General features: G+C 41.5%; 1 protein-coding gene across 12 annotated transcripts in view; it reads left to right on the forward strand.

The window, feature by feature from the left end:
* Positions 1-22,804, forward strand: part of ZFP62 (ZFP62 zinc finger protein) — a 53,816-nt gene that overhangs the window by 21,908 nt on the left and 9,104 nt on the right. For 6 of the 12 annotated variants that reach the window (XM_027605294.1, XM_027605293.2, XM_027605287.1 and 3 more), the window contains one exon: positions 1,314-5,183. In XM_027605294.1, the coding sequence (XP_027461095.1) occupies positions 1,391-4,093 (2,703 nt within the window). In that variant the 5' untranslated portion in view covers positions 1,314-1,390 and the 3' untranslated portion in view covers positions 4,094-5,183. Of the gene's footprint in view, positions 1-630; positions 803-1,313; positions 5,184-10,173; positions 10,288-11,218; positions 12,039-22,804 lie in introns of those variants that run through there. The other 6 variants (XR_003522033.1, XR_003522030.1, XR_003522032.1 and 3 more) reach the window with 3 other exon arrangements.

The following is a 22,804-nucleotide window of genomic DNA, read 5'->3' on the forward strand; positions in this document are numbered from 1 at the left end:
GCCCAACATAGGGCTTGAACTCATGACCCTGAGACCGAGAGTCTCATGCTCTACCGACAGCCAGCCAGGTGTCCCTTGTATGTTTATTTTAGAGGATTTGGTTTTATGGCTGTAGGAATTTGAACATCTTTCTCTCCTGAGGACTGAGGATGAATAGAGGTGGAGGGGCCAAGGCCAAAGGGAATGAAGACAGCATGGGCCCCGATGTGCAGGATTGAGAGCACAGATAAAAGGCATGTTGCTGTTGATGGTTATGGAATTCCACTGCCTGCCCAGTAGAGCTCTCACATTTAAGCAACATGGACTGCTGTGCCCAAAGTAGTAGAGACAAGTGGATGCTTTCAGGGGGAACAAAGAATCCCCACCTGAGCCCTAAAATCTGTTTTAGGAAGGAGTTTACCTTTCCTGAGTCCTGTGCTTTATACCTAGGTTCCTACCCTGATCAAATAACCCAGCCTCAAATAATAAATAGTAATAATTATGCATGTAGAACTCACCAAGTAGTAGGTGTTGTTCACAACACTAAATAACTCAGGGTCATGCAGCTGGGTATTTGAACCCTGTAGTAGTATTTCCTTTGCTTGGTGGTTTGTATTTTATCTTCTAATCTTCAATATGCTCTGATTGCAGTTAGCTTGTTCATCAAGTGGGAATGGAAGCCTCTTTGCCTGGCATGCTGGAGCATGCTCTTCATATAGATTACCTCCCTGACTCCCCACTTTCCAGGGTCAGGTTTTCCTTGGAGGGGAAGCCCAGGAGGCCAGACCCACCCCAGGAAGCTGCAGTCTGCCTTATTTCTCAGGTCTGTCATGACTCTCTCCATGCTTTCATTACCATCGCCCCACTGCCACCACTTAGCTACTGACTTCTTCCCTCTTTTAGCTTTGCCTCTTTAGTTCTGCTCATTATGTCTCTTTTGTCTTATTAATTTTTCTGTTCCCTCTTATTCAGAGATTTCTTCTTTTTGTTTTTTCATGACCAGGTGGTCGTTTCCAAAAACTGATCAGTGTTGTCCTTGGTTCTGTGCATCATTTCAACCCATTTCAACTTGCCCTCACGCTAAACCGTTAAACAAGAATAGAAAAACTCTTTGTTCCATTGAAAATCCAGGGCTCTAACATTTTAACATTAGCTCCATAGGGGCAGAAATTTTGGCATGTCCCCTCTTGTATCCCCTGCAGTTAAAAATGGTACTTAATCACACAGCATGCAGTCAATAAACATTTGTCACGTGAATGAGTAAATTTGGGTGTAATTCTTCCAGTTTCCTCTATTCAAAGTGAACAGGTATCATTTTCATTTTCTTGGTTTAGTGTCACATTTGAAGACGAGGGGCACTGAGGATGAGAAATCAACTGAAAAGTACGAAAATGTTGGAAATGCAGAATCTATGTGGCCAAAAGTGGAAGGTCTTCACAAGGATCGTATACAGGAATATAAGGTTGGTGAAACTTGTGATTGGAATAGCAAGGTAGAGAATCAACTGGAAAATCCTGAGGGAAAAAGAATGAAGGAAGACAAAAGTGGCATCAAGGAAAAGATTGGCAAAGCCAAGAACACAGCAAATATAAAGACAGAACAGGAAGACGAGGAGTCTGAAAAAAGCTTACGTCCAAGTTCAAAACATGTTATACACCAGACTGTCCCTATAGAACAGATAAGCAGTGAACAAGACAAATGTGTGGAGAACATTAATGGAACCTCTCACCCTGGTCTACAGCAGAAAACCATTGCTGTTAAGAAATCACACAAATGTGATGAGTGTGGGAAATCGTTCAAATATAATTCCCGCCTTGTTCAACATAAAATTATGCACACGGGGGAAAAACGCTACGAGTGTGATGACTGTGGAGGGACTTTCCGGAGCAGCTCGAGCCTTCGAGTCCACAAACGGATCCATACTGGGGAGAAGCCGTATAAGTGTGAGGAATGTGGGAAAGCCTACATGTCCTACTCCAGCCTTATAAACCACAAAAGCACCCATTCTGGGGAGAAGAACTGTAAGTGTGATGAGTGTGGGAAATCCTTCAATTATAGCTCAGTTTTGGACCAGCATAAGAGGATCCACACAGGAGAAAAGCCCTATGAATGTGGTGAGTGTGGGAAAGCTTTCAGGAACAGCTCTGGTCTCAGAGTCCACAAAAGGATTCACACAGGGGAGAAGCCCTACGAATGTGACATCTGTGGGAAAACGTTCAGTAATAGCTCCGGCCTTAGGGTCCATAAGAGGATCCACACAGGCGAGAAACCTTATGAATGCGATGAGTGTGGGAAGGCTTTCATCACTTGCAGAACACTTCTAAACCATAAAAGCATCCACTTTGGGGATAAACCTTATAAATGTGATGAGTGTGAGAAATCGTTTAATTATAGCTCTCTCCTCATTCAGCATAAAGTGATCCACACTGGAGAGAAACCTTATGAATGTGATGAATGTGGGAAGGCCTTCAGGAACAGCTCAGGCCTTATAGTGCACAAAAGGATCCACACAGGAGAGAAACCCTACAAGTGTGAGGTCTGTGGCAAAGCGTTCAGCTATAGCTCAGGCCTCGCAGTTCATAAAAGCATTCACCCTGGGAAGAAAGCTCATGAATGTAAGGAGTGTGGAAAATCCTTCAGCTATAACTCACTTCTTCTTCAACATAAAACCATTCATACTGGAGAGAGACCTTATGTATGTGATTTGTGTGGGAAAACTTTCAGGAACAATTCAGGCCTAAAGGTCCACAGGAGGCTCCATACTGGGGAAAAACCATATAAGTGTGACGTGTGTGGGAAAGCCTATATCTCACGCTCTAGCCTTAAAAACCACAAAGGAATCCATCTTGGGGAAAAGCCCTATAAATGTACCTATTGTGAGAAATCTTTCAATTACAGCTCTGCCCTTGAGCAACATAAAAGGATTCATACAAGGGAGAAACCTTTTGGGTGTGATGAGTGTGGAAAAGCCTTCAGAAATAATTCAGGCCTTAAAGTGCACAAACGGATCCACACTGGGGAGAGACCTTACAAATGTGAAGAATGTGGGAAAGCCTACATCTCACTCTCAAGCCTTATAAATCATAAAAGTGTACACCCTGGGGAAAAGCCCTACAAGTGTGATGAGTGTGAAAAAGCCTTCATCACATACCGAACCCTTATAAACCACAAAAAAATTCACCTTGGGGAGAAGCCCTACAAATGTGATGTATGTGAGAAATCTTTTAATTACACCTCACTCCTTTCTCAACACAAAAGGGTCCACACTAGAGAGAAACCTTATGAATGCGACAGGTGTGAGAAGGTCTTCAGAAACAACTCAAGCCTTAAAGTGCATAAAAGAATCCATACTGGGGAGAAGCCCTATGGATGTGATGTGTGTGGAAAAGCCTACATCTCACACTCAAGCCTTATTAACCATAAAAGTACCCACCCTGGCAAGACACCCTACACATGTGATGAATGTGGAAAAGCTTTTTTCTCAAGCAGAACTCTTATAAGCCATAAGAGAGTCCATCTTGGGGAGAAACCCTTCAAATGTATTGAGTGTGGGAAATCTTTCAATTACAGTTCACTCCTTTCTCAACACAAGAGGATCCACACAGGGGAAAAACCTTACATATGTGATAGGTGTGGAAAGGCTTTCAGGAACAGCTCAGGCCTCACAGTGCATAAAAGGATTCACACAGGCGAGAAACCCTATGAATGTGATGAGTGTGGGAAAGCATACATCTCCCACTCAAGTCTTATTAACCATAAAAGCGTCCACCGTGGGCAGCAGCCCTATAATTGCGAGTGTGGGAAATCCTTCAATTACAGATCAGTTCTTGACCAACATAAAAGGATCCACACTGGAAAGAAGCCATACCGATGTAATGAGTGTGGGAAGGCTTTTAATATCAGATCAAATCTCACCAAGCATAAAAGAACCCATGCTGGAGAGGAATCTTTAAATGTGACAAGTATGGGAAGTCACAGCGACATATCACAGAAGAGAACTCACGAGGGAGGGAATGCTCGGGATGGGACCAAAATGAGCATGTCTATAGGAGGCAGAGCTTACCAAGTCTCAACTCAAATGGAAGAAAAACCTTATGAATGTATGAATATCTGAGCTCTTTGTTCATGGCTTGTAATTGACATAGCATAAAGGAAACTACAAGTACTCTTTGGTGTGATCTTCATTATAGCCAGCAAGGAAGCCTCCAATGTCAAGGTAGTTGAGCCTTTATGGAACACAAAATAGTTTATACTGGGGATAATACCTATCAACGTGACAAAGTGATTTAAAAACCTTCAAAATAAGCAGACCTTTCTGGACATAAAAACACATGGATGAGGAAGGGATTTCACTTAGAAGTCATATAGTTACCAACAGAAAGTTCATTACTTGGGTAAATTCTGTGAATATAAATGGGGAAATTCAGGTATAGCTTTGAATCCTAATTATACATTGGTCAGTGGGAAAAAATACAAGGAGAGCCTCCCAACAGGCACATTCAGGGAGAGAGAAGCTTCAGGGAACATAAATTTATTTAATAGTAGTGATCATGAAGTACAAATTTGATATAATTGAATAATTTGTGAGGGGTGATGATAAATTTTGAAAGAAAATTGGATTTTGTTGTAGGAAGAGTAAAAAGTATAGACATGAATCTAGCAGGAAATAGTCATTTAAAAACAATGTAAGTTGATTGAACTATACGGTTGTAATGTAATACACTGGTTGAATGGGCAAAACTTAAAAAATTTCAAATGATCCCCCTCAATGAATGAAGTGTGATGAGTGAAGACCTCACATATTATGCTACAAATACCAGGTTCTACCATAGACAGAAATTCAGCACACTAAATAACTAATGGAACACGTCTTTGACATGAATTTGCACCTACACAAAAATAATTGATTCAGGGATTCCTGTGAATAGGAATGCTAAGAAAGTGATTTTATTGGAAGAGCTAGAAAGCTAAGTAGCTATTGATAATTGGAGGGATTGGAGGAAATTCATGCTTCTTAATAGTCTGTTAAATGTTTGATTGTTTTGGAATGTGTTACTGTGAAGATTTCATGCACTACACGTGTGTATTGTCTGTTGTAAAATGTTATGAATACTTTGTTCAGGGCCCACTCTGTCTTGGCCATGAAGGGCCAGACAGTCACGGTGAGGTTAAGGTGGAACTCCAATAAAGAAATTCCTCAAAAGAAAACAGGCTCTGACTGACTTTAGATGGAGCAGTACACAGAGAAAACAATTTGTCCTATCTTTGTTGAGTAAGTGAGACCAAATGCAAAGCAGGGAGTGCAGCAGGGGACTTTCCCATAGGGCTAGTAGCTCCGGTTTCACAAGAAATTAGGTGGCGTCTTTACCGGGAGAAGTGCAGAATGGATTGATCCTCATACTGGGCCTGGATCATAGCTCCTGGAAGTGGGCAGGCTGTGGGACTGATGTGTCACCTCAGAGAAATCGTTCTTTTGGGGACAGAATTTAACAAAATGTTGTTTATGTGTTAAAGCTGTTAGCTAGGTGACTCAAAGGGTAAAAGGAGAGTCTTCTGAGAGTCGAGTAAGCTGTCCAAGAATACTCTGGACGGCACCTGCCTATAGAGGCTGAATCCTAGTCCTGTCTCGCTGGCTCCAAAATCCACTCTCCTTCCCAGAGAGCAGTCTCTACCTAGATAGTTTCCTGGCTCTCTAGGATTTGTCTCTAGCCCCGTTCTAGCCTCCCATAGTTTCCATGACTTTCTCTAGGGGTATAGTTCTTCCACTTTTCTCCAAGCCTCCACCAGTAAGTTTTGATGGAAAGGGGGAGGGAAAGAGCATTTCTGCCACTCGGCTCCCCTTTGGAACGCCACAGCCACACTTGTTCTGTCCTTCTCAGAACACTGGCCCTCTCCACAGACTTGGATTGATGGATTCAGCAAATACTCGTTGAGGATCTGCTAGGCACAATCCCCTGTCCTAGGAGCTAGGCAGCGGGAGTAAATAAAGGATAGGTAAGGGAGAAGGTCCACAAGCAAAACCACACTAATGGATGCTGAACCAAACACTGCAGTGTTGAGAGGACAGTGACCACCACCAATGGGGAGGAGGGAGGCAGTGGTGATATCTGGGTGGGACAGTTGGGTTTTTAAAGAGGGAGGAGGGGGAAATAGGATGGTCTGATTAAAAGCCTCATCAAAAAAGCTCACACATCTTCAAAAGGGGCTGGTCGTTCCAGGGTTAGTGCATAGTGGGCAGAAAGGAAGGCCATAGAATATCAATTCCAAGGAGTTACCAGGTATTATCAATCTTTCATTTACTTGAGGCCACCCGTGGCTTGAGCATCACTCCTCCATGCACACACACCCATGTACGTGAGCTCCACCTGGACCTAATGTACCACCTACAATTGGGAGAGAAACATGAAATAATGAGAAAGGGTGGCTACCACTCAAATGGGGATTCCAAGTGCTCCAGCCTTCTGAGCAGTAGGACACGCTCCTACTGAGGCCTCCACTGACTGACCCACAGGAAACAGGCCTCCAGTCCACCTAGGGCCGGTAACATGCTGCTTAAGCTGATCTCATGATTTCCACTTGTGCCAGGTAGACTGTGGTACAGATTCAATGAGCTGTTCAGGCTTATCTCAGGCCTGGAGTGTGTTTCAGGAGTACCATCCCCCACCTCTTTCCAGAGAAAGTGCCTGATGCACAAGAAGAGAATTAAACTTGCCAACATGTAGGTAAATCAAAACACTTTTTCAAAAAGGCAGAGTCTAATTCAAAGGACTAAAGATAGAATTGAAATGTTAGACCATAGTTGGTTAAATTGGAAGCTGGAAGATCTGCATGAAAGTGGCCTAAAGTGCTTGGTATTATTTCTGAGGAGGTCAAGATGCTCTTAGCTCTGGATTTTGTTAACTATGTATGGTACAATGTCATGGGCAGACCAGAAGGATAGAAGTCAAGTACATAAAGTAAAGATCTGGACTGGAAAACCTCAAAGTCTGGAAAGGAGAAAAAACAACATGGAGAAGGCAGGACAGTACCTTCTGGTAAAGATAGGTAGGTTACTTGGGTCAATATCATACCAACAACAATGAAAGACTTCATTTTTAAAAATGTAAATAGCATTCCACCCCTTCCTCTCAAAAGAGCATTGAAGATAAAAAGCCTGTGGTTTAAACAGGATAGTTTAAAAATGAGATCCTGTCATCAGAGAAGGGAACGCTAAAGCAACTTCTGTCCTAACCTGTTAGCTGATGCTGCACAGCTGGGTCCCATTTAACCAGCCACAGGGAGTGAGAAAGACAAAGTCAGGGCCAGGCCCACCTGAGGTGGTGAATCTTCTACGAGAACTTTCTGAAGTTAATCTGGGTTACCAAAGTGCTACAACCTCAAGAGAAACCATCCCTCAGTCCCAGGGGGCTGTAGAGACATTGGCCTTGTAACTGAGCAGAGCAGTAGAAAAAGGGAAAAGAAAATGTCCCTAACACCTTGTGGTCCCTTATGACCCAGGTAAACACAACCTGAGCCCTGGCCAAAGCAATACAAGGCACCTCTGGAAGAGGACTTCTTCAATCTAGACCTCAGGGAAATTTTAAAGGTAATTTTTCAGGAGCGACTGGTTAGTAAGTAAGCAAAGACAACCAGGCACAAGGGGGAAAGGCAACATGACAAAACTAGAACAGATTGATGTAGACTTCACATATTATCAGATATATGGGTTTTTTTTAATTTTTTATTTAAAAATTTTAAACTTTTTGAAATATTTAAAGATGCGTTTGGCTACAGATTGTGACAAAATTAAAAATAGAATTGGTGAACTGAAAGATAAAGGTGAAAAAATTATCCAGAATGCAGCATGGGGTTAGAAAAATATGGGAAAATAGAGAAGGGAAGATTTCATTGGGAAGTTTTACATATAAATACACGTAAAGTCACAGTCTCAGAAGGCAAGGAAAGAAGAAAAGGGCCAAAGGGACTGGGGCTGAGAATTTTCCAGAGCTGATGAAAAACACAAGTCTACACGTTCATTTATCTTTTATTTTTTTTAAAGATTTTACTTATTTATTTGACAGAGACACAGCGAGAGAAGGAACACAAGCAGGGGGAGTGGGAGAGGGAGGAGCGGGCTTCCTGCGGAGCAGGGGGCCCGATGCAGGGCTCCGATCCCGGGGCCCTGGGGTCATGACCTGAGCCGAAGGCAGACACTTAACGACTGAGTCACCCAGGCGCCCCAAGTCTACACATTTAATTTTTTAAAGATTTTATTAGATAGGGAACACAAGCAGGGGTAGTGGCAGGCAGAGGGAGAGGGAGAAGCAGGCTCCGAGCTGAGCAGGGAGCCCGATTCGAGGCTCAGTCCCAGGACCCTGGGATCATGACCTGAGCTGAAGGCAGACGCTTAACGACTGAGCCACCCAGGCGCCCCCAGGTTGCAGATTTCTAATCGTACCCTTATGTGGTGGAAAGAGCTGGGAAGTTCTTTGGGGTCTCATATAATAGCACTGATCCCATTTATCAGGGCTCCATTTGCATGACTTAATCACTTCCCAATTCTCAACCTCTTAACACTACCACACTGAGCATTAGGATTCCAACGTGAATTTGTGGGGTATACGAACATTCACACTGTAGCAAACAAAAATATAAAACTCCATTGTATACTGTGTACAAGAGACTCACTTTAAATATGAGAAGACTCAAGATTTGGAAGTAAAAGAATAGAAAAATTATTTGAAGCAAATAGTAATCCATAGAAACTGGTGTAGCTCTACTAATATTAGATGAAATAGATACTTTAAGTCATAAACTATTCCTACAGATAAAGGGAATCATTTATTACATTAAGACAAAATGTCCAGGGAAGAGAACATACTGGAAAGATATAACAGTTTTGAGTTAGTATCTACCTAGTAACATAGCTCAGAGTTGGCAAATATGTGCAGAACTCAAAGGAGAAATATAAAATCCACAATCATGATGGGAGATTTTTTGATACCTCTCAGTAATTAATAGGACAAGAATATTAAAAATTAGTAAAGTTACACATTTGAACACTGATTTAGTAAGTACTCTAATACATGGAACCCTGCACCATCGTGTTAACGATACACATTTTTTTTCAAGCACACATGAAACATTTTCAAAAATTGACCTACACAATGTTACATGTCAATTATATCTCAAGCTGGGGCAGGAATTGATCATATGCTGGATCATAAAGTAAACCATAACAAATTTTAAAGAATTAAAATCATACAGAGTATGTTAGCTTGACTATGCAATTCAGTTAGAAATTAATAATAAAAAGATACTTAAGCCATCCCCATTATATTCAGAAATTTACAAATACTTTTCTTAATCATGGCTCAAGGAAGAAAATATTTTGACCACTGTAATCAAGACCAGTGGGATATTGCTTAAGCAGTGCTTAGAGAGACATTTATAGCCTAAAAAGATATTTTAGAAAATCAGAAAACCTAGCAATTAATCACCTAAGTACCATCGAAAAAAGAACAATCAAAATAAATCCCAAAAAAGTTAAAATAAGAAAGTAATAAAAGGTAGACCTTTATGAAATAGGAAAACAAACACAATATAGAGGATCAACAAAACCAAATGCATGTGTGTGTTGGAAAAGACTAATAAAACTGACAACCCTTTGGTGAGATTGATCAAAGAAAAAAGAAAACCAAAGTCAGGAATAAAAGGGAATAAGGAGAACTGTAAAATTTTCTACTCTGTGAACATGCACCGACCTCTTCACTCCCTACTACTGAGAGAATAACCCACTCCCTCTAAATTCCTTGAGTCAACAATTCTGAGAACAGGTTGTAACATAAGTGAGCCAAATCACAAACACAATCCATTTCTGAAAGATTACCACCTACATAACCAAAGCCCACCAAAACTGCAGTGAACACTGTTGCTTTAGTTTATTTCCACTATAAAACCCATCTCATTCCTCGTGTTTGGAGAGACAGTTCCTTTGAGAATTTTCCTTGTTGCAACCATTTGAATAAATACCCAGGCCCTAAGTCTCAGAGAATTTCTAAAGTTTGATGTTACAAATGCTACAGGTATTAAAACAATAAGATTAATTATATTATAATTTTATTACAATAAGTTAGAAATGTTATATGAAATTTTAAAAAAAATCCTAGGAAAATGTAACTTACCAAAACTTACTAAGGGTCTCATATCTTATAGATGTGGAGTGTATGGGAAAGACTATGGAGTGAGTTCAGTCCTTAGGGAACTCGAAGAAGAAGCAAGAGGAGAGAGGAGGGAGAGGAAAACAGAAAGGAGAAATCTTAATCAATAGTAAGTATCGAAAAACCTTCCATAGGCATGCACTCTCTATTAGTGAATTTGAAAGTGAAAACCTGAAAAATAATTTCATCTGTGTTTATGTATGGACACTCTAGGGGTGAAGTGGTACTGAGTACCAGTCATGCAATGCAAGGGAACTTTTCCCTCATGGGATTAAAAAACGAGAGATGGTCAGCTGAGGACCAGTTAGCTGAGTGGGGACCTGAAGTCTGCCTCAGGACCTTGAAAAACTGGGTATAACCCCTTCCAGGGGATTACTCAGACTGGGAAGTTTCTCCATGCCTCTTCTCCAGCCCCAGCTGAGTGCCCCAGCCTGGAGACATGGAGAAAGAAGTCACAAATTTTAACACAATTCTTTCTACAGGGTGTTCCCATTTAGACCTGGCAGTTCTCAGACTGTGGAGAGTATCGGTTATACTCAGGAAGGAGTTTGTGTGAATCCCATGTAGAGAGACTACAAAGTATTGTAGCCAAAATGTGGTCTTTCCACCACAAAGCCCAGATGCAAACAAGGGCTCTTTCCCTTATCCCAGATGACTTTAGGCAAGTAATTAAGTCTTCTGTTTTATGTTGTGTGTCCTCAGCTGTCTCTTATTGGAGTAATAATAGTAGCGAGTTGGAGAAGTTAGTGTTTAGAGGCCTTAGAAATGTGCCTGGAATGTGAAGCTTTAGCATAAAGGTGTGTGAAGTAAGTCTTGCCATGTGGTGGCCCCTGTCCCAGGACTCTAGCGACCAGACCGTCAGGTAGTGGAAGGCAGCCTCATCTGAAAGCCAAGAAAATATTCCAAGGACCACCCCACACACAGGTATAACCTAAGATGAGATTCGAGAAAAATGATTGTTTGGATCTCGTTACTCAGCTGCATCTTGCTTCTAAGCAAGCAATCCATTGTTTCTAAGCAAAGATGCTTTGCTTTTTCAGGCTGGTAAAGGTCAGCAGAAGAAGCTTCCAGCTCCTCCAGTGACCAAGAGTGTTGGATGGGACCAGGGCTGATTCACACTTGCTTCTCCAGCTTAGGCATCCTGCCCACTCCTACTATGTGCATTTTGCTTCTCCCCCGTCCCCCTGTTTTCCTGGCAATAGATGGGCTGGAAATTAATACAGAAAGGGTTGGTGGGAGTCAAACCTCCACCATCTTAACCATGGCTGTTTGGGGGTGAGTGTCCCTTAAGATCTCAAAGCATAAGAAGAGGTCCAGGGGTTGGCAGGGCAAAGCCCTGGAGGAGAGCAGAAGTTCCTCTGGTCTTGGATATAAACTTAAGGGCCAGCATTCCAGTGTATGCAACAACTATGAATTTTCCTGTCTATAATTTCCCCATCTGTAAAATGAGGGAAATGATCCAACTCACAAGGTTGCTTTAAGGATTCATGAAAAAGCATTTTGTATTTTGCAAATCTCTATACGAACATCCTTGTTAAATTGACTAGTGATCTGTTTTGTTTTTTAAAGTTGAGATAAAAATAAGAGCAAAGATTAATGAAACAAAACGACACAATAGAAAGGATCAAAAGTTAGGTTGGTGTTTTGGAAAAAGTATTAAAATTGATAAACCTCTGGTGTAATAAAGAAAGAATAAAAATCACAAATGATCACAACAGATCCCATAGAGTATTTAGAAGTATACTTTTTTTAAAAAAGATTTTATTTATTTATTTGAGAAAGAGAGAATGAGAGACAGAGAGCACGAGAGGGAAGAGGGTCAGAGGGAGAAGCAGACTCCCTGCTGAGCAGGGAGCCCAATGCCGGGACTCGATCCTGGGACTCCAGGATCATGACCTGAGCCGAAGGCAGTCACTTAACCAACTGAGCCACCCAGGCGCCCTAGAAGTGTACTTTTAATTTTTAAAATGTACATGGCCTTCCTAGTTATATTCTATTATCACACTGTGGTCAGAAAACATATCTGCACGATTGCTACCCTTTGACATTTGTTGGAATCTGCTTATGGCCCAACACGTGTTTGATCTCAGTGAAGCTTCCATGGTCACCAGAAAAGAATGTGTGTTCTGCGGATGCTGGGTGCACTCATCTAGATAAAGCATTAGATCAAGTCTGTAATGCATTGTTCAGATCTTCTCTATTCTTAATGGATTTTTATCTGCTTTCTGTCAATTAATGAGGTAATTGATTTAATTTAATAATTTCCACTTATAGATCTGTGAAGTTTGCTTTATATATCTGAGGCCATGTTATTAGATGCATGTAAATATAGAATTGTTATATCTTCCTGGTGAATTGAAATTGTAAGAAGAAAGCCTCTATCTGTAGTAATGCCTTTTCTTATTTAAAGTCTATTTTTTTCTGATATTAATAACATCAAAAATATTGCTGTTACGTGGCATATCTCTTTCTATTCTTTCACTAGATTTAAAAGCCCAAAGATGTGTTTAGATGTGTCTCTTGGATATGTGTCTTTTGGAAATAACATGTTGTGCTTTAAATCTAGTCTGATAATTTCTTTTAACAGGAACATTAGGCCTTCCATGTATAATTTCCATTACGGTTGGGCTTAAATCTTATTCACTGCTTTCCTGACCTAGGTTATGTCATCTCTTCTTTTTTTTTTTTTAAGATTTTATTCATTTATTTGAGAGAGAGAGAAAGTGAGAGACCGAGCACGAGCAGAGGGGGAGGGGCAGAGGAGAGGGAGAAGCAGGTTCCTTGCTGCGGGGAGCCTGATGGGGGCCCTGATCCCAGGACCCTGAGATCATGACCTGAGCCAAAGGCAGACGCTGAACCAACTGAGCCACCCAGGCGCCCCTGTGATCTCTTCTCTTGACTTCTTTCAGATTGGGTTAGAAATCTTCCGTTAAGATTCTATTACAATTAATCTATTATTCTACTTTTCCCTCTGTTGGTTTGGAAGTTACACACTTTTTCTCTTCTTTTACTGGCCAAGGACTTAAAAGATCCATTCTTGATTTATCAAAGCCTAATGTTAATTGACACTTTTATCTTCATACTAGACAATGAAAGGATCTTAGAATACTTTAACTTCATTTACCTGTCATTTTATATGCTATTGTTTTTGTGAACTTTCATTATGTACATATAAAGGTGTATGGATATGTATTGAAATACAGTATTACTGTTTTCTATACTAAATGTTTATTGAGATTTATCTTTATATTTACTCCTTACTTCTCTGCCTCCTCAACTTTCCATATGGGGTCATTTTCCTTTCTTCTGTCTGAAAAACATCCTTTAGGACATTCTGTCCTTTTAAAGGTAACACCTTCCAATTTTTGTTTGCCTAAAAATTACTTTATTCCACCTCATTCTTAAAAGATATTTTTCCCCAGGGATAAAGTTCTAGGTTGAGCCTCTTTTGTCATAGTAGAGGTGTCAAGCCACCACCGTCTGACCTCCGCACTGGTCAGTGAGCAGTTGGCTGTTCATCTTTCTGTTTAATGCATTCTTTTTAAGTTTTTTTCCTGTGTCTTTGGTTTATTCCAGTTTTACTATGGTATGTTTAGGTGTGGATTTTTTTTTTATAGTAATGCTGCTTCAGATTCTTTGGGCTTTTAAATTTGTGGATCCGTATCTTCAGCTTGGGTAAATTCTCAGCCGTTGGGTGCCCTCATTCTCTTTCTCTTTCCTTCTGTGACTCCAGGGAAGGTGTATTAGACCTTATCGCCATAACCCCTACGGTTAAGCAGTAACCTCAACCTCTCACTTTCATCCCTTTGTTCCTGCCTCCCTGCCCAGGCTTCATTCTGGATATAACTTACATTTTAGTTCACTAAGTCTCTCGTTAGCTGTGTAATCTGCCATTAAACAGATATCCTATTTTTCAGTTAGAGACTTTCCATTTGTTTCCTTTTTTATAGTATGCCAAATATGTCTCTTTATTTTGCTTAAACATTATTTGCTTAAACATTATTTTAAAAGCTATCTGATGATACAGATATCTGATCTGGCAGGGGCTTTCTCTGATGCTGATCTCTGAGTGTGTCACAAATTCTCTGTATTAGATTCCCGCTGCCCAAACACTTAGAGTGGTTTCTGTTTCCTAGTTGGAACTTGACGGATACACTGCTATCTGCCAAGCTCTCAACCCCGGGCCCTAAACTTTCTACAAATTTTTTTTTCACTGCCTACAGATCTCCTTTATATTTTGTTAACTTTCAGCAAAAGGGAACTTGATTCAGGAGCTACAAAATTTATTGTCTAAAGCTAGGAGTCTAAAGTGAACACAAACTGAAAAACAAGAATCCCTTCTCAAAGACTCCTAGACTTAGTAAATAATTTTTGGATAACATTTTTTGGGGGTAACACTGCCATCCTCCCAATTTTGTTTCAGTTGGCCTGTCCTCAAGCAAGTTCCCTTTCTTCTTCCACAAAACAATATCTGAGATACATATGTTAGTTATCTACTAATAGTTAAGTCATCTTGAAGCTGTTTCAATTACATATTTAAAATTTTCCAAGTCACTTATTCAAAAAAAAAAGTTATTTCTTAGAGCCCGTCGTCTGAAGATACAATTAAAACAAAACAAAACAAGACACTTCAGTGAGCACAAACCTTGGAGCTCCTAGGTTCCACCTTCCTTATCAGGAGGGTTTTTTTCCTCTAAAGATAAAGATAAAGGTATGTTACAACAGAAATACTATAATAGCAATACTCTGACTAACATTTCTTCCTGTGATCTTACTACCCTCCTCCCCATCAAAAAAAAAAAAAAAAAAGTGTTTTTTAAGCTACCTTTAAGAGGAAGAGTTACATCATTGCCCAGTTCTGCTCTCACTTCCCCCCACATCTAGAATCTTGGATGTTACCTAGTTTATTCTGTCTGGAGAAATGATGACTAGTGGGGCTTTGAGGAGCAACCTCAGGGCCTTCCTCATCCCCCAGCCCCTTAGCCCTCTCTGAAGTCGACTGACCCTCTCGTGGCCTCTGCAGAGATCTGCCCTTGGGCACACCAGCCCTTGACTTAGACCATTCTCCAAGACTAACAGTGCCTTAGTGCCTAATCAGTCAGGGGGAGGAGATAGCAGACAAACACCATCCTAGAACTTCTGCACAGAACATAGTCTTGATGACTAAATGGGGCCTCCATCTGGGGATCTCCGCTTACCTCTTTTAGCCAGTCCCAAACTGCAGTATTTCAGGTGGGCTGCAGACTGGTGTGAAGGTACCACAAACATACACCCATTGTAGGGTTAGAATAAGTTCCTCGTTTAGTTAACCAGCTTCAAAATATATTTTTTAAAGATTTTATTTATTTATTTGACACACACAGAGAGAGGGGGAGAGAGCAAGCACAAGCAGCGGGAGGGGCAGGCAGAGGGAGAAGCAGACTCCCTGCTGAGCATGGAGCCCAACGTGGGGCTCGATCCCAGAACCCTGAGATCATGACCTGAGCCGAAGGCAGTCGCTCAATGACTGAGCCACCCAGGTGCCCCAGCCAGCTTCAAAATCTTATCAGAAGCAAGATAGCATCTGGGCAGGATTCAGTACATCACAGGGATGTTCACCTTGGTGCCCAGGGTCCCTAAGTGGCTAGGATCTGACCAGATCTAGAGCTTTTTTTTTGGTCAGGACACAACCATTTTAAACTCAAGATAACTGTTTTGGAATCCAAACCAATAATCTGTACAGTTATACTTTCAAGAATTTGTACAGACAAGAGGTTCTCACTGGTCCTGAACCAGACCCAGCAGCACCAGGGAGCACATGAAGGGAAGTATAATTGAGATGGCACTTCGCATTGTTCAAAAGGGGCACTTTTGCTTCCAAACTTTTGCTTTCAATTTTTCACAGAAAGGAAGCTTACCATACATGCATTAATGTGGTGGTTCTCCTTTCTGCAAAAGGACATAGACATCTTTTGTGTTCTTTCTAAGGGCTTCCTAGTAACTTACTGTATAGTTATACCATAACTGAACCAGTTCCCAGTGAAAAACATTTGGGTTGTTTCCAGTTTTTTTGCTAGTATAAGCAGTTTTGCAATAAAATATATTTTCTCACCCTTACAGAAATTTATCTGAAGGATACATTTATTTTTTTTTCTTTTTTTTTAGAATCATAGAAATTAAACTCTTTTTTTTGGTTTTTAAAAAATTTTTTATCTGAGTATAGTTGACACACAATGTTACATTAGTTTGAGGAGTACAACATGATTTGACAAGTTTATATCTTGTGATATGCTTACCACAAGTATCACCATACAACACTATTATAATATCATTGGCTATATTTGAAGGTTACATTTCTAAAGACAGAATTGTTGAGTCAAAATTTGCCTTAAATTTTTGATAGTATAAACTTGCTATCCAAAAATATTGCAACAACTTATACTTCCAACAGTAGTGTATAGAACTTTCTATTTCCCCACACCTTCACCAACACTAGGTATTATCAACATTTTTCATCTTTGACAAGCTGATATTTGAAAAATGGTATATGCTGGGTTTTTTTTTTAAAGATTTTTTATTTATTTATTTGACAGAGAGAGACACAGCGAGAGAGGGAACACAAGCAGGGGGAATGGGAGAGGGAGAGGCAGGCTTCCCACTGAGCAGGGAGCCTGATACGGGGCTCAATCCCAGGACCCTGGGATCATGACCTGAGCCGAAGGCAGACGCTTAACGACAGAGCCATCCAAGTGCTCTATACTGGTTTTTTAAATCTTGAAACTGTCTCAAAGTAAAATGGAAAGTACAATATAAAACTCCTTTTCTTCCTGAACCATTTGAAAGCTAAGTGGCTGACCAGACACCCCATCACCTTTGAATACTTTTAGTGTATATTTCCTACAAGCAAGGATCTTCTACATCACCACCATAAAATCATCAAAACCAGAAAATTAACATTGACTCAGTACTACCATCCAATGTCCTGACCCCATCCAAGTTTCTTTAATTGTCCCAGTAATGTCCTTTGGAATAAAAATATTCAGTTCAGAATCCTGCATTGTTAACTTAGTTTCTGCATTTTTTTGGTCTCCTTCAATCTAGAACAGTGCTCCCATCCTAGAACAGTGGTTCTCAAGCTTGCACAAGTGTCAGAATCATGTGGTGGGCTTGTTAAAACACAGACTACTGGGTCCTAGAGCTGATTTAGGGAGTGGCTAAGAATTTGCAGAAAATTCTCAGTTGATTCAGATTCTGCCAGTCCAGGGACCACATTTTGAGAACCACTGTTCTAGAGCCTCTCCACATTAAAGTCCACCAGCCTGACTGGCCCCTGATTGCTCATGCAGTAGTCAGTAGGCTTGTGCACAAGGTGGAAGATGAAGACGTAGTCTTATTTTCTTAGAATTTAAAATAATGTCCAGTGATGGGTATTAAGGAGGGCATGTACTACATGGAGCACTGGGTTTTGTACGAAAACAATGAATCATGGATCACTACATCGAAAACTGGTGATGGTATGGTGACTAACATAACATATTAAAAAAAAAAAAGAATTTAAAATGATGCTTCCTACTACCAGTAGGTCGTGTCTTTAAAAAAGGAAGTACTAAACGTGGTTGTATTAGTTTCCCATTGCCACAATTTGGTGGCTTAAAACAACATAAATTTATTATCTCAGAGTTCTGGAGACCAGAAGTCCAAAATGGGTATCTTAGGCCTAACATCAAGATGTCAGCAGAAGTTGCATTCTTTCTGGAGGCTGTAGAGGAGAATCCAATCCAGACTGTCTGCTTCCTGCTCATATGGCCCCCTTCCATCTTCAAAGCCAACAATGACCAGACAAGACTTTCTCATGCTGCATCAATTTTGACTCCCTCTTTCACTTATAAGAACCCTCATGATTACATTGGGCCACTGGGATAATCCAGAATAACACCCTCATTTCAAGATCCTAAACATCGGCAAAGTCCATTTTGCCACGTGAGGCAATATATTCACAGATTCTGAGGATTAGGACAACTTTGGGGTCTATTACTCTGCCTACCATAGTGAAGACCACTAGCTGTCCACCAAACTCTGTTCTTCCTTCTAGGGGCACACAGCTAGACTACATTTTCCAGTCTTTTTCTGCAAATGGGTGAGGCCCCTCAAAAGGAAGATGAGTGTAAGTGTGTGTTCTTTCCATACCAGGCCTGCAAGAACCTCCTTTGCATGCTCCTCCTATTCTTTCTGCTTCCTTGGGACCTTAGAGGACGGGGGGCCTGGGTAAATACTGACCTGAATACCCATCCTGGACTACTAAGTGAGCAAAAATTAAAATTCTGTAACACAGAGACTACATTTTAGAGCCTTGCATTTTGGGTCTACTTTTTTTTATTAGTTGACCCTTCAGTAGTCAGTCAATCCTAACTAATACATCAACAAGTGAGAATATTTCTTCATAGGCCCTTGACTCCCAATGCCCAAATTTTATAAGACCTAAGCCTCCTACTTCTCTAAGAAGACTGAGGTCCTCTGAAATAGGCAACCATAGTTTTTCACCTTCTCCCTTCGAACATTTATTGGACAACAGGTACAGGGCAGGTGCACTAGGGATGCCTATGATACCTGCCTCTTTGTCTTGCTGGGCATACTTTCCTTTCTCTCTTGTTGCCTTTTTAAACCAGGGCTCCTTCTCCAACTCTGCTGCCCTCACCAGCTTCTTCAGCTTTCTTCTCTCCACTGGCACTTAAGCTTCTGCTTTCCAACCTGCTGGCCTTGAAGCCAGTGTTGAGTCAGCCTTGCCTTCACTCTGCTGTGCCAGCAAACTACTTCTCTATTCCTCTGCCTCTTTCCACAATCAGACTCCACATGAGCTGGGGCCTCACTTTGGTAGAAGTCCAGAGATGGGAGGGAGTGGAGATTGACCTGGTCTGGGGGCTCAGGGAAGGGCACAATGCAGAAGCAGTGTTGTAGTTGACAGCTGAGGCTGAGGCTGAGGCTGAGGAGGCATTAGTCGAGCCAAGGAGGAAGAAGAAAGTTATAGGCAGACACACTGCTAGAAAGAGGCTGCACCAGCAAATACACATGGTAACTGGGGTGGGTCAAGGACGTGTGTAAAAGAGAGAAGGAAAGTGCTCCAGGGACAGGGCAGGGGTTGGAGCTGGGGTATGGAGAAGAGTTGGGGAGTGAGGTATACTAGGCAGGGGGCTAGAGCTCCAAAGACAGCTTGGATTGGTGCCTCTGCAAAGCTCTGCGGCCTGCCAGGCCCCAACCCCGGCCATGCTCTGCAGTCGGAGCTCAAACCCACAACCCAGCCAAAGCAGTCAGGGGCCTCCAGAAGTGTGACCTGGGGTCCTGCGCCCTGCTCGGCCGCTCTAGGAAGCTTGGGGATCCGGGTTGTGACTACAAGCCCATTCTAATTTGTAAAAATGGAAGGACGACCAAGAAGATGGGTGATGGCCACCAAGGCTCCTCGTCTCCCAGCTTGTGCAGGGCAGGAAAGATTCCATCCCAGCGGAGGAGCTTAGGAGAAGGCAGGGATGTGTGGGGCTGCGAGCAGAGAAGACCTGGGCTGGATTCAGTCTCCCTATTCTAAGGGCCGAGCTGTTCTGGGGCCCACCCACAAAGATCCCAGATATGGAAGTGGGGGTGGGCACTGTGAGCCCTGCAGAGCTACTCTTGGCACACAACCACTTCGTCCAAACCCTGCATTAAGAGACTGGAGCAGATACTAGCATAGTTTCTAACAGGTCAAGGCCATGTCCCTGGGACGTCTCCTCCAGCCCCTGAAGTTCCTGTGTGGGAAAACTTCAAGCTATTCCAGCCAACACGTGAGGATAAGGACCCTGCCTCCCAGTCTCCTTAGGAGGGTAGGAGACTAGCGTCCATAAGCACCGGTTAGCAAAATCGAGATGGCCTAAGCCCGCACGTGTATCTTTCCACTTCCCTGATTCTGCTCACCACCCCTGGTGACTGCACTCAGAGCAAGATGGGATTTTTCAACGTTGGAATTCTTAGTTTCTCGGGAGATCGAGAACTCTTTGGTATGAGTGTGGGAGAGGGATTGGGTGGCAGAGCAAATGAGCTTCATGTGTGAGGAGGTGCGGCCTGGCTCTGGACAGTTACCTACCCTCTTACCTCGGGTTCTGCTTGTCAGAACGGTGGGGGCCAGCTCCGGATGTAACCAGTGCCTCTGGCTAAGTCATTTCATTGATTTGAGCTTTTCTTCCTGCCTCGACACACGAATCTGTAAAATGTTTATGTGTAGAAACTTTTTTTTTCAGATAGAAATTTAGATAGTGCTCTCAAACAGACGCAAGTAGGACTTCTTTCTTAGAGGGCGGAATTGGGGGGTTGCCCAAGAGGTCTGACAGCCTCTCCAGGGGGAGCTGAATCACCTCCAAAGAACCAGGTACAGCAGAAACTACTGACCACTCCAAGGCACCTGGGCTCACCTTCTTCACTGAGCAATCAGACCCCACCCAGCAGAGTTTGGGCAGGGCACCTGTTCAGCTTCCCTCAAGCTTCTGGCCAACATAATGTGAGCAGAAAACGGCAACTCTCAGGTGATTCCCTGAAAATAAATCTCATAGTCCTCTGCTTCCTTTACTTCTTGCACCTGGCTGGGAAAAGGGACAACTGGAGTGGCTCTTGAGCCCACGGGTAGATATCATGTATTGACGATGGGAAGCCAACACGTCAGCATCATTGCCCAGTGACCTTGGAGAGTCAGTCTCGTTAAAGCCAGTGTGTTTGGGTCTTTTTGGAAAGTGGCTCAGCCAGTTGCATAACCAGGAGACCAAGGCTCAAAGGAGGAGTTTGATAACTTACACGTTCCCTACTCTAAGCCCTCAGCCATGCTCAACGTATGGAAGATCATTTCACTTATGTTCACATGTGTTCCCATGTGGCTTTGGCCCACTTTTATTTTATTTTATTTTATTTTATTTTATTTTATTTATTTTATTTTTTATTTTATTTTATTTTATTTTATCTTATTTATTTTATTTTATTTTATTTTTTTATTTTATTTTATTTATTTTATTTTATTTTATTTTATTTATTTTATTTTATTTATTTTATTTTATTTTATTATTTTATTTTATTTTATTTTATTTTTTATTTTTTTATTTTATTTTATTTTATATTTTATTTTATTTATTTTATTTTATTTTATTATTTTATTTTATTTTATTATTTTATTTTATTTTATTTTATTTATGTTAGTCAACATACATCATTAGTTTTTGTTGTAGTGAACCACGATTCATTGTTTTCATATAACACCCAGTGCTCCATGCAGTACGTGCCCTCCTTAAGACCCATCACCTGGCTAACCAATCCCCCCTCCCCTCTAAAACCCTGTTTGTTTCTCAGAGTCCATAGTCTCTCATGCTTCATCTCTCCCTCTGATTCCCCCACCTCATTTTTCCCTTCCTTCTCCTAATGTCCTCCATGCTATTGCTTATGTTCCACAAATAAGTGAAACCATATGATAATTGACTTTCTCTGCTTGACTTATTTCACTTAGCATAGTCTCCTCCAGTCCCATCCATGTTGATGTAAAAGTTGGGTATTCATCCTTTCTGATGGCTGAGTAATATTCCATTGTATATATGGACCACATCTTCTTTATCCATTCATCTGTTGAAGGGCATCTCAGCTCTTTCCACAGTTTGGCTATTGTGGACATTGCTGCTATGAACATTGGGGTGCATGTGGCCCTTCTTTTCACTACATCTGTGTCTTTGGGGTAAATACCCAGGAGTGCAATTGCTGGGTCACAGGGTAGCTCTATTTTTAATTTTCTGAGGCACCTCCACACTGTTTTTCAAAGTGGCTGTATTTGGCCCACTTTTAAAACTTCCTCAACACCCACCCCCCAATAAAGAAGTCTGCAGGTTTGTTGAATGAGAGGATCAGAAAAATTGGTTCATCATCCAATCAGGCATCGATGTAGATGCTAATTTCTGAAATGGTGTAAGAACACAAAGGAAATTAGTAGAAAATCTGATTTCTATTTACTTTTCTTCTTGCATCATTTCCTGCTAGCTCCCACCTTTCTTTATTTATAAGGCGATTCTTTCTCACTCCTCTTTCCCCTTGGATTTTCCCTGGAGTGCCTATGTAAGTTGTTCAAACATGTGACATTACATGGGTCCTCAGTGATGGCTCATGGAAAAGTAGGACGTAGCTGACTGATGGCGACTTGAGTACCAGGAGATGGTGACACTGCATGAGAGCAGGAACCTTCCTGCTGAGACACTGCTAAACTTCAGAGGGAAAACGGAAAATGTCAAGAGTCACCTCCAAGTAAGAAGCAGCTGTAAAAAGAAACACAAAGTGTTTAGCAGACTTTCTTTTCAAGTTGAAATGTTAATAATTGCCGACCTTTATGAGTCAGCCATAGGTCTAGGTGTCTCACATACACAGCATCTAATCTTTACAGAATTACTTAAGGTAAACATTCTTATTCACATTTTACAAATGAGACTGGAGTTCAGAGTAAGATTAGGGATTTGAACCCAGCCTTGACCTTCCTTCCCCCCCCATACCCCTCTTCCTTCCACTTTAGACAAGAAATATAAAGTATTAAAAGCTGGCCTTGGAGGATGTGATTGATTTTATGTGTCGTTTTAGCGGGCCATGGTGCTCAGATATGTGGC

The sequence above is a fragment of the Zalophus californianus genome, chromosome 5 (genome assembly GCF_009762305.2).
Source record: "Zalophus californianus isolate mZalCal1 chromosome 5, mZalCal1.pri.v2, whole genome shotgun sequence".
NCBI classification, from domain to species: Eukaryota; Metazoa; Chordata; class Mammalia; order Carnivora; family Otariidae; genus Zalophus; species Zalophus californianus.